Source organism: Carassius auratus, unplaced genomic scaffold (genome assembly GCF_003368295.1).
Source record: "Carassius auratus strain Wakin unplaced genomic scaffold, ASM336829v1 scaf_tig00030803, whole genome shotgun sequence".
Taxonomy (NCBI): Eukaryota; Metazoa; Chordata; class Actinopteri; order Cypriniformes; family Cyprinidae; genus Carassius; species Carassius auratus.
This window is the reverse complement of record NW_020525879.1, coordinates 90092-102392: the sequence shown is the minus strand read 5'-3', so window position 1 is coordinate 102392 and position 12301 is coordinate 90092. Positions and strand designations below refer to the sequence as shown.

The following is a 12301-nucleotide window of genomic DNA, read 5'->3' as shown; positions in this document are numbered from 1 at the left end:
TCTTTGCAAAACAAACTAAATTCTTAAACCCCAAATCTTTAAACACTAATGTATGAAGCTGCAAAATGACAAACCAATGCAAAAAAAACAAAAAACAAAAACAGAACAATAACTCACTTGATATCCTTGGATGATAGTGTGTCTGTTTTTGCCATTGTAATCCACCATTTCAATGTAATCCAGATATGCGTCTGCCCAGTACACCAACTTTTTTACCAGATCCAATGCCACGGCAGTCGGCCGCTCAACCTTATAATCCACGAGTCGAGTTCTGTTGGTGCCATCCATGTTGCAGCGTTCCAGTTTTGCTTGATATCCGTAGTCAGTAAAGAAAAGCATCCTGCAAGTGATCAAGAAGTGCAATGTCTTTTTTACTGAGGTCACCCAAAAAATGTAACTTATATCCTATTTGCTAATTTTTAATGGCATTCCACCACCATTAAACCTTTCCATAAGACAACAGCTAGAAGTGACCAATGAAGCATTCGGTACACTATACAGGTTTGAAACAACATTTGGAAAAGTAAATAATGACACATTCTTTCCTAAGTACACATTTCTGTGACACATAAAACAGCAAGATCTCATGAGTACAATTTTTCATCACCGGCTGTTCCTGTAAGACTTTCTTTTTGTTTCCACCCATAAAACATGTTGCCAATTAAAGCAAGACCTCATTAGTGACATAAATGTATTTATCAAATGACGCCATCCTCCTTTGAAGTATTTCAATTACAGTAGCCCTCCTCAAAAATAAATAAATAATATGTTTGCCCTTTGTGTATGAAAATAAATGACCAGGCTACAAACAGCTACAAAAAGTCTACCAGTTCAAGCTCTAACAACATCAGATACCTAGTGGCTGATACTGCAAACACATAATTTAATTAGGAATCTAACAGGGAAAGAATTCACACACAGCCAGCAGTCGCCGAGTGCTTAATTGCTCCAGAGAAGCAAACATAAAACATAAAGGAAATTCAAAAAACCTTAACCATAAGGAGCTTTTTGTCATGGGATATCCATCTTGTAGTCTGTTGTTATACAGAATTCTTTGCAGTGCAGTATCAACATTTTCTTGTAAGTCATTTCGTTTGTCCCTTGGGTACTGAAGTAAGAGAACTCATTAAATGTTTAGTCAGACTTTTAGCTGATTAGAATATTAGTAAATGATGTAAAAAGCATGTCTCTCTAAGGCTTCTGCCTCTTGACCCTCCTCAAATCTTTTGTTTTCTGAATGTTAGAAATAATTGAACCATGCATCAGTGATGCTTCTTCTGCCTGCCAACAAAAAAACTAATTGGCTCCTGTATCAGATACAAAGTTCCAGTACACTTTGGTGTGTTTGACTTGCTCTGTGTTTCTCAGCCAGATTTTATTTATTTATTTATTTCTAATTTGGAACAGCTCAGCCCTCATTACAGAAAGGGATACCATACTGTTCCATAAAAAAAAAAAAAAAAAAATCATACTAGAAAAAAAAACTGCATTGTTCCGTTATGTTCAAATTTGTACAAATAGGATTAAAAATCAGATAGACATACTCTCAGCCACATCCTCGGACTGCCCGCAGTCTAATGCATATTGTACAAATACTGGAAAGCACATTTTCAATTTGGCAAATTTCACTGTTTTGACATACCATCTTAAATATGCAACACTAAAGTAACAAGCCACTTAAAAGTGAGGAATAAATACATTACATAATATGAATAATATACACCACTGTTCAAAAGTTTGGTGTTCTTTAAGAAATTATTACTCTTATTCAGCAAGGATGCATCAAAGGAATTTAGAATGTTACAAAAGATAAAAGAAAAAGATGAAAAGATGTTTGCTGAGCAGCAAATCAGCATATTAGAGTGATTTCTGAAGGATTTAAATTCTAAACTACAATTCTAAATGGCCCTTTGAATAAAACATATACAGTCGTTTTGAACTGGAATCATGGTGGAATATCCAGTGATGTCCACTTCACAGGGCACTTATGGTTGAATATAACAAATGATGTATGTGATAAGAGAAATATACTAAATATGCAGGGGGCGTGAAGACTGGGATTGGTAAAAGCTGGAATAAGACATCAATATGTGCTTTGTACATAATAAACAGCCAATATGCTAGTAATAAGCATGCTAATAAGCAAACAGCAAAACTGGTCCCTAAACTAAAGAATAAACAATAAACCGAATAAACAAATGTTTTTTAAAAACACTAAAATAGATGGTTTAAAATTGAAATAATATATGTTTTGTTTAAATAAATGATTATATTATATATTGTTAGCAAGAGGGATCCATCTCATTCTGAGCCACCCACTGCCATTAGATTCAATTGCTGCTGAATGTGATTTTTAACACCAAAATAAATTACATACATAAGAATAAAGCTGATAAGGTATCTGCAAGTTCAGTGTCTTTTTCCTGCCATTATATGGAAGAAAATCTTTCATACAGCAATCCATGATATTATTTACTCATCCATATGTAATCTGCGAGATGGTTGGGTCATTCTCACTATGATAAAGCAGTTTAATCTGTACAAAACACATTTACATGTTAACTTGATTTAAGTATATTTTTTAAAAAGTATGTTGCTGTTTTATTTTTACGTTGTTTAATTTTATTGGTAAACAAATGATATTATTTCAAAATTAAAAACAGACAAGATTTTTAACAGTAGTTTAATTATTTTTAGTGTTTGCATAGCAAAGTTCAGCAAATCAAGGCGAGAATAGTGATGTGTCATCATTTAATAAAAAAATAGGTCCTTTCATTAATCAAAACAAAATATTCTCCTGCCAAAGTTAGTAATGAACAATACAGTCCGTTAGGCTGACTGTAGACATTGTTGCCAAGCAATTTAGCAACTTGCTACATTTAGAGAACATATAATCCTCACCAAAATCTAGAATGAAGAATTATTAAAATAAATTATATTAATTAATAACGTTATTATCAGCGACATTCAACAGGTCTGCAATATCTCCAACAAAATACACCAAGGAACAGTACTACAAAATTAGATGACAACAAATGCAATAAAGCAAAATGAATTAAAAAAATAAATCTATAATTTGTTTTTATGCCATATATTGCTCTGAGTATGTGTTTGAGGCAAACAAACATTTTCCACTATTGTATTCACTGTACTGTGTATATACTTTCTACATCTGATTTTAATAATACAAACAGATGAGACATGGATCCAGAAGATATTATTGCAGTGAATGTTGCATTCTAATACCACACAACAATAACCACAGAATAATACATCAAAAATACTTTATTTTTTTGGTTATCTGTTACTCAGTAAACCCAGACAAAACACAATTGGAACCAATCTGACCCAGTCATATATCTCATCTGTTTCTTTAGACCTTTCAACCCTGACTTTAAGTAATCACTGCAAGGTGACACAATGGTCCAACCCAAACCCGGACCGCAGGGGAATTTCATTACTGAAGAGAATACAGAACAGAAAATGCCTCCCCTTTCTTTCACTAAAACAGATTAACAAACAGGATTATTTTGCTCCAAATAAAATTCTAGTTTCCCAATCTCCGCTGACTAAAAAAATGCCTGCTTTTTAGAATTGATTTGGGGAATAAGTTAGACTTTGAAAAGCGGGGTTAAACCAAGTTCAGTCTTATTCCCTCTCTGGGATTTTTGTTTCAAATTAGAAAGCTACATTTTATATAAAGCCTCTCTAGAAGCATACAAGAGGACGGAGACTCCTTCAGGAAAGCAGGCGAGAAATTGAACCAAAAAAAAAAAAAGAAAATTAGGGAAGGAAAATTATTTCTGAACCACAAACGAAACACTTAACGTTTTGTGAACTCTTTCCATAACTACTATACCTCATGCTGAGCCACTATCACAAACCGCCTCAATTTCTTTTGTTTTCACTCAAGCGCTCCAGGCTGACAGACCTCCTGTGATCCATCAGCCTCCCTCACACACATGCAGCTCCAACCTCATCTCGCCAATTACAGGAGGAGGACCAGGAAAAGCAGAACGGCAGTGTAATGTAGTAAACAGCACTTTGCTGAAGCCTGGAGGCTTAAACCGCTGTACTCCTTTCCCACATTCCCGGGAGGAAACTGGCTGGATACACTGAAGGCCATGTACAAATGTGAGAGAGCCATTCCCGTGGGTTATGTTCATGTAAACGCACCAACGGCACATAAAAAAATAAATAAATAAAAGAAGCGTTTAAGTTGGTACAATTACATGCTCATCATAGGCCATAAATGGACACAAAAAGGCATGTTCACAGTGAATGGAGGAGGAACAGTGTTGAGCTTGTTTGATAAGGCTAAAAAGGGCCAACTTCAAGATTTTTCCAAAACCGGATTTTCTGCTTAAGGTCGGCTCTGTGAGGTGAATAAGGGGATCTTCCAAAAACATATGGGAGCCCAAGAGAAAAGCTCCAAACCAGAAGCATATGTTTCTAAAGCCATATCCTACAGCATATGTACTGCACACCGAGAGCTTTGCAGAGTTGAAAGCTAGAAAAACAAAGCAATTCTGAATCTAGCCAAGCATTTCATTTGGCCAAAAAAGACTGAAGCATTTGCTTTCACTTTATTTGTGCAGTTTGTACAACTATTGCTTTCAAATCGTAATAGCCAATTTATATTTATTTGCCCATAATGCATACAGTGGTGGCCATTGTTAAATTATTATTAGAACACTAGTATTTTCACCAGCCAAAAAAGGTTTAAGTCAGTTATTTCCATATTTTGCTTTAGTGTGCCAGTAGGATATATCAGTTTATATTTCCAAGCATTCATTTTGCCATTAATTGTAATAATCCAGTGAGATTTTTGTTTGCACAAGTAGTCTGAAAACAGCCAGTGCTCCATACATAGATCTTTTTCTCATCATCATCCAGTCTGTCTGGAATTAAGTGAAGAAACTGAAACAACTGAGACAGATTAAATCCAGAAGAACTGTGGCAATGTCTCCAGATGCTTAAAAAAAAACTGGTGTTCTAATAATTTTGGCCACCACTGAACATAATATTCTTTAGTACATTCGATATATTGATATATATATATATATATATATATATATATATATATATATATATATATATATATATATATATATATATATATATATATATATATATATATATATATATATTTGCATTTGTGTATGCATTCATTTAATGAATAAGCTAATTTTCTTAAATGTAAAAAATATATATATATATTTTTTAATATCACTGAATGTATATGTACACAAAGGCACATGTTTTTTATTGATATAATGTATCCTTACCAGATACAATATGTAAATTAGGTAATATTAAAAACTGGTTTAGATGGAAAAAAATGGTTTAGAGTGAAATGGACGTTTATTCCTACAGACATATTGAGCATCGAGATGCCTTAGCAAAAAGGCATTTTTTTTTTACCTTAAAAAAAGTTATTTTTACCTTAAAGCAAAAAGACAGCGACCTTATTGAGTGTTTGAATTTCTATCATTCATACCATATGTACAAATGGACCACCTCTGCCTTATACTGTACAGACAGCAATAAAAATACTTTAGTACTAAAATGGCAAACATTAAAGCAATGCAACTAGAGAATTCAGTCCTCTGTGCATTCCATTCAAAATCTCTTGAAAGATTTTGAAACATCTGCGAGGTTGTTGATGATCACAGGAGAAAGAACACAGCCTTTAGACTCAAAGAGATAAACGGCTGTCATTTCCTTTAAACACGCCTTCATTCAGGGCAGTCAGGATTTCGTTTTTTGTCAGAGTCACAGCACGAAAACAAAAGCATGACAACCACACACCGAAGAACGGAAGCAAAATTGATGGCCTGGGCTCTCTTTGCAGTCTTTAGTCTGCTGAACACCGGTGCTACAATTTAGGTTTACAGGGCGAAAGGCGTCTCATTAAAAAACCCGGAACTGAGTCCTCTGCCTGTCCTTGCACTCTCATGAATAAATGGGACAAACTCTCTCCTGAATTCCTATTCTAAGCTCGCCGGGAATATTACCATGGCACTCCTTTTAGCAGCTAATGACTAGAATAATCATTCTGCCCTCCTCTCCTTTGAGGACTCTTTGTGTTCTTTTACTCATTTCTCCTGAAACATTTCCACAATCACCGTGCTGACGTGAGGGATCCGTCACCCCCTTGTTTCAACTGCGGCTTTGTGGTGTCAAAGCAAAACAAAACTCATGTAAAGCAGATTTCTGCAAGGGCGTTCGAGACTGTGGGATGCTGGATAAATCATGGAATACTAATGGCACTCCTGACTGTGGGAGTTGTAGCACAATCATGCATCCAGACAGTGTCGAAAAGAAGAGTAAATATTGAGCTCTGGGAACAGTACAGACAAAACACATTCAGAGAAATATTTGCCTAAAATATTGCAATATATGTGAGAGGATTCAGATTATCAAAGGCCTTGTCAAAAATGAAATCTCGCTTCATGCATTTTCAGCTCACCCCATTAGAGGATCCAGAGCGATTGCTTTAGGGTTCAAAAGGTCGAGGTCTATCACCGTAACACAGGTGTCTCCATGCTGGTTGCAAACGAATATCCTGTCGCTTGCTTGATCCACGAAGTAAAAGTTTCCCGTGAGCCAGTCAAAGGCTAATTGATCAACATCTGAAACAAAGGAAAACTTGCACATGTCAGTTTACACGAAACAAGATGATACTGTATATTGATGTGACACAACATTAATTGGCATGCGTTCACGCATAAGTCATTGCAAATTCTTGCCATGAAGTGTTAATCAATCAATCATATTCATGAAAGTCCTTATTCATGAAAACAATTTCCTAATCTACATATTACAATTGCTACTTTACTTTTTTTATTCATATTTCATTTTTAAATGTTGTTAATGCTGCTTTATATGATGTATTAAATAGAATATTAATCCATTTTAACTGGATTTGAGATGGAATTAAGAAAAAAAAGCAATTAAATGCATTAACATGCATGATAAACACACTTTAAGATAAACACACTTTTCAGGCATGAAATATTTAAGAAATAACTAAAACAAACAGTTCACTTTTTAAACTAAAAATATAAAAAGCCTACCACTGAACAAAAACAAAAAGTGCCCAATAAACTAAGTCATATTAGTACAATTTATTTACTTTTTTTAAGATCATAAACTCGGGGGCCATTAGAGGCTCTTAATGCACTGTGCCAGACTTGAAATATGTTAGAACTGAAATGCTTTGTTAAGTCAAAGAAATTCTTGTTTTAGAGGCTATTTTTGGATCAATATCCTGGAATGAGAGCATGTTCTTTTTCTCTGATTCAACACTGAAAACTAATAGGCTAATTATTAAAAGAGTAATGGATCATTTTCGATTTGAGATCTTTTAATGAATACTTAATGGATACATAGTGTAGGATGAACTATACAAATGTGAATAAGCCATTTCCTGTAGTGGTAAATAAATTATAAGCACTGTTAGCTTCCATACAGCTTGCATTGATAAGCACTACGCAGTCAAGCAGAACTCAATGTTACACTGAATGTTTTGTTCAGCTTGAGAAGATAAGGTCTCATGAGTAAAGGAGAAAATGTACTGAACTTTTAACTTCAACTTTAAGCCAGATCTGTTTTACCTTGCATAAGTATTTTACATAAAACTCATTTTTAATACTAGGAAGTTTATTGTTTATTTAATTCAAACTACATTTTTTTTAAATACTAAATTACTTTGGACTTTACAGACATATTTCATAACACTGTCAAAACATTTCTTTAATTTTGTGGTAGTTTAGAGAATTCTTAGAGAAATCTTGTTTTTCTTTCAAGGTACTGCATTCTCAATGTAGCAGGAGAGTTAAACCGGAATCATACCGTGGAGATTCTGGACTGTCTTTACTTCCTGTTCTTTAGTGAAACCACTTGCTTTCCTCATCCTGGCACACCGGAGTTGTCCGGAGGACTCTGAGGATGTGACCCAGCATACTGATTCCTCTTTATGGTTGAAATCCAAACCATGAGTTCCATTTGAGTCCAGTTGTTTGAGGGTTTGCAGGCGGGATCCGTTTAGGGCTGTGATTATAATATTATCCGAGCCTCCAATCAGCAGTGCTGCAGGGTTTTCACCGGTCTCTGGAATAGATGGATAGGAAAATAGTGTCAAGACAGCTTGAGGCCAGGCATTTCCTTGGCATTCCATGCTTTCAGTAGAATAGGATAATACAGGCTTCCGCAGAGGGCATGGGTAATTGAGAAGCATGTCTCTTAGGAGAGAAACCCATTTTCAGAACACAGCGGTTAGCTGGACATTTCTCTTTTTATTCAGTTTTGCAATGTATTTCATAAGTGACATACTTTTTTATTTTCAGGTTTGTATATACAGTATATAAGTAAAATAAACCAACACAGATCTTTCTTTTAAATTTTTCTGCAGTGCACTTATTTTTAAGAGTCTTATTTAACATTCACCTTTCTAATGGCTATGTCATCCTCCGCTGGCCCCCGTCAGACGGCCGGGAAAAGATGATGCATTGAAATTTATATGCATGAGCTTTTACATTTAATGGAAACCCCATAGTTATCCCAGTGCAACAACCTCTTTCTGCTAAATTAATATTAATGTGGGTGAGCACTGAGTTCAGTTAAGTTTATGGGTAATGATATTCAGTTTATTCCTCATAGGAAAGCAGTCACATTGATTAAACGCGGGACAGATTCCGCATCCAGCAGCAAGGTGCGCTGCTGCCTGCTAGCTATTTCCCACTGAGCGTACAGTGTCGTAATCTCCATTTAATTTAAAACACATATGCAAACCAGTTGCAGTGTACCACACCAATATAAATACTAGAACGCATCATCTTTTTAGGTCACAAAATGCTTTGCTCAAGGCATCTTTTGAAGCCATCACACCAAGCACACACTGTAACAGACGTTATTTGTAAATTGTGTGTACTAAATATAATAAATTTAAGCAGGGACAAGTTTATAACGCTAAAAATCATAGGACTGCAAATTACATTATAGGCCACCAAAAATTGGTGATTTTTTTTTTTAATTGATTGCAGTGTATAATTTCCCAGATAGTCCCAGTCAGTTCTAACAACATTTAGCTGATATTTCCCACAACGTTTATCATTAAAAATGGATGTAAATCTTTAAAAAATATTAATTATATGTTTAAACATAAAAATTATGCTTAAATAGATCTTCTGCAGTGTCAGAATGAGAGCTCACTGGCGAACGCAATATCATGGATAGAAGACTCGTATTTTATCCTACTCTTTAGATCTTAATAAATGATTTGTTTATTATAAAAAGGCAGATTTTTACTTCAAAAGATCTGAATTAATGGATTGGATTACTTTCGGATTCACTGCAGAGAATACAATGGTGAGCAAGTGACATAATTCTAAATTTCTCCAGATCTGCAATGATGAAAATACAAACTCAGCTACATCTTAACTGGCCTGAGGGTGAATAAAATGTCAGCAAATTTTCATTTTGGGTGAATTACTCCTTGAATGGTGCTGTAAACTGTAACTAAAATGTAATTTCAAAAGGTGTTTTTTTTTTTTTTTTTCACCATTTTGCTAAGACTCAGCAGCCAATCCAAAACCAGCAAACCTGAACAAAAGTGTTCAAAGGCAGCAAAAAAGCAATACTTTATAGACAATGCACTCTGATCCACTCATATACTGTACGTACTGAGTATATTTGCTGTAATCTATATAGTTTCCCACTGTTAACACTTTAAGCCATTCAAATACATGCGGCACATTTTCTCCTTATTTTATAATAATTCTCACAGCTAAATAAAAAAGCTAGTTATTGAACATTTGGGACTCAATAACACTTTTTTATTAAAACGACTTCAATTACCTGAGCCCAAACAAATGACCAATCTACAAAAGGGATTAGAATCTATTAAGCATTGTAGTGAGTGTTTTCCCTACAAAACCCCCTTATTACAAAAGCAGCTGATTTAATGATAAACTTGATTGGATTTGTGGCTGGTGGAGAGACACTCTCACTGGCAGGTGCCATTAGCCAAGTAATCATTGTCATGGGCTGATAAAGACAGAGAATAGCTGTCCTTCAGGCCCTGCTCTTCATAAAACTCAGCCTCCACTTAATCCTCAATGTCTGGCTTATCTTCCACCAATAGCTCCATTATTTCTGTCCATTGGCACAGCAATACTGATATAAGGACTTGTAGCAGAATATCCCAAGCAAACTGCCTCAATTTTCAGGTCCTTATGAGAATGAGTGGCTGAACGGGTTTAGTCTAGATTCATACGTGATCCCTGAAAGCTTACTTGGAAAAGGCAAACCTGACAACTGAGAAGAATTTTGATACATACGTAGAATTGCTAATGACTCGATGAAGAATAAAATAAGTTAAATGAAGTTTAAACAAGCATTGACTTAGTAAAGGGGAATGTTGTCACTTTGTGAGGTATATAGAAGAAATTAAATTATATATGTATATAAAGTTTGTTAAATCTTATGTGACATCTGCCCTCTGAGACAACTAGCCCCAATCTCTCCTATCTGCGTGGTGATCACTAAGCAGAACGAAGTTGTTTCAGATACAAGTCATTTCAGATACACCCAACATCTAATAAGCATTGCATATTTCTCAAGCATACAGAACATGTTTTTCAAGGTCAGAAAATTCCCAGTTTAAGGCAGTGCTGCAGCAGCTGTAAGTTAATTTCATTCATATCACACAGAGTAATAATCCACCTCGTTTCAACTCGGTGCACTCTTGTGAAAGAACAATATCAGGACGTGACAACATTTCAGGCAGCTTATAGATCCCCGGTCATTAATTTATCATGGTCTTACCATGTTTGGCTATGCAGGATCGTCTGTTCGGCTGCAGGCTGTACCCATCTGTACAGCTGCAGCGATATGACCCATAGGTGTTCATGCAGGTCTGGCTGCATGTCCCGTACATGGCGCATTCATCATGATCTGTACACAGAGGAAAAGTCATTTATGACAAATTAGGTGTGCTCAAACATGACCCAAATACATAAAATCCACTTAATGTGGCCTCTCGGTGGCTTCTCCCTATGCCATCTCATATTTCCGGGCAAGTCCTGCCTTGCACCAGTCTCTAGAGCTTTGCCTGTTTAAGCTGTACTGAAGTGTAATGTTCCACTGGTGATTTACAGATTTTTTATTAATTGAATGTCCGGAGACACCTTCTTCGATCAGGGTATAAAATAGAGCCTAAAAATTCTTTCTTCTTCCAACAAATGTATAGCAAGTGGAAAAAAGGCAATGTGGTGGAGTGATACTTAATATATAGGATTTTGTGACCTTAAATAAATAAAAGCTATTTCACACAAAATCTATAACAACATAAGTATGCATCTATTTTTGAGAATTTTAAGACCTTAAAATCTCTCTTAGAAAAAAAAAAAAACTCGAACCAAAATGCATATACTCTATATACAATATTTATTAAAACATATCTTATATAATTCTAATGTAATGTTTAACAGTTTGGAGCAGTATTAAAAAATAAGTATGTAAGTACATACAATTGTATGCCATATCCGCATTTAAGGATTGATTGGTGAAAATTCAATAATAATATTATAAAAATTAGTATAAATAACAATGCTTCAATGAATTGTACATATTTATTTTTTACTGTATTGCATATCTTCCTAACAAATAAACAAAACAAACTGAATAAATAAATCATATAATGTAATTGTTTCAATCCAAAAGCTCATGTGGGATTATTGGGTTAGAAAGCTGACTTGATTTGACCCAATTTGGGTTAATATTAGCAATCAGTAAACAGACGATGATGTGTTAGGAATGTGGAGGATGTGAAAGGTAGCATGCAGCGAGTCTCGCAAGTTCAAACGCGAATGGATGTGTGTGCGACGAAATCCATGTCTGCGGTGCTTAAAGGGGGGGTGAAATGATATTTCATGCATACTGAGTTTTTTACACTGTTAAAGAGTTGGATTCCCATGCTAAACATGGACAAAGTTTCAAAAATTAAGTTGTACGTTTGAAGGAGTATTTTTGTTCCAAAAAAACCTCTTCCGATTTGTCACAAGTTTCGGAAAGTTTTTTTTCGAGTATGGCTCTGTGTGACGTTAGATGGAGTGGAATTTCCTTATATGGGTCCTAAGGCACTTCTGCCGGAAGAGCACGCGCTCCCGTATAGCAACGCACTGAGAGGCTGAGCACAGATTCACTGATCAGAGGGAGAGCGTCGCGAAATGTCACAGAAGAAGTGTGTTTTTGGTTGCCAGGGCAAGACAACCCTGCATAGATTACCAAAAGAGAA

At 35.3% G+C, this 12301-nt stretch overlaps 1 protein-coding gene across 1 annotated transcript in view; it reads right to left on the bottom strand.

Moving 5' to 3' along the window:
- Nucleotides 1-12301, bottom strand: part of LOC113080298 (low-density lipoprotein receptor-related protein 1B-like) — a gene marked incomplete at its 5' end in the record, with an annotated part of 67419 nt that overhangs the window by 16555 nt on the left and 38563 nt on the right. The window contains 4 exons of the mRNA XM_026252496.1: nt 118-340; nt 6473-6635; nt 7858-8115; nt 10831-10959. Coding sequence (XP_026108281.1) covers nt 118-340; nt 6473-6635; nt 7858-8115; nt 10831-10959 — 773 coding nt within the window. The remainder of the gene's footprint in view (nt 1-117; nt 341-6472; nt 6636-7857; nt 8116-10830; nt 10960-12301) is intronic.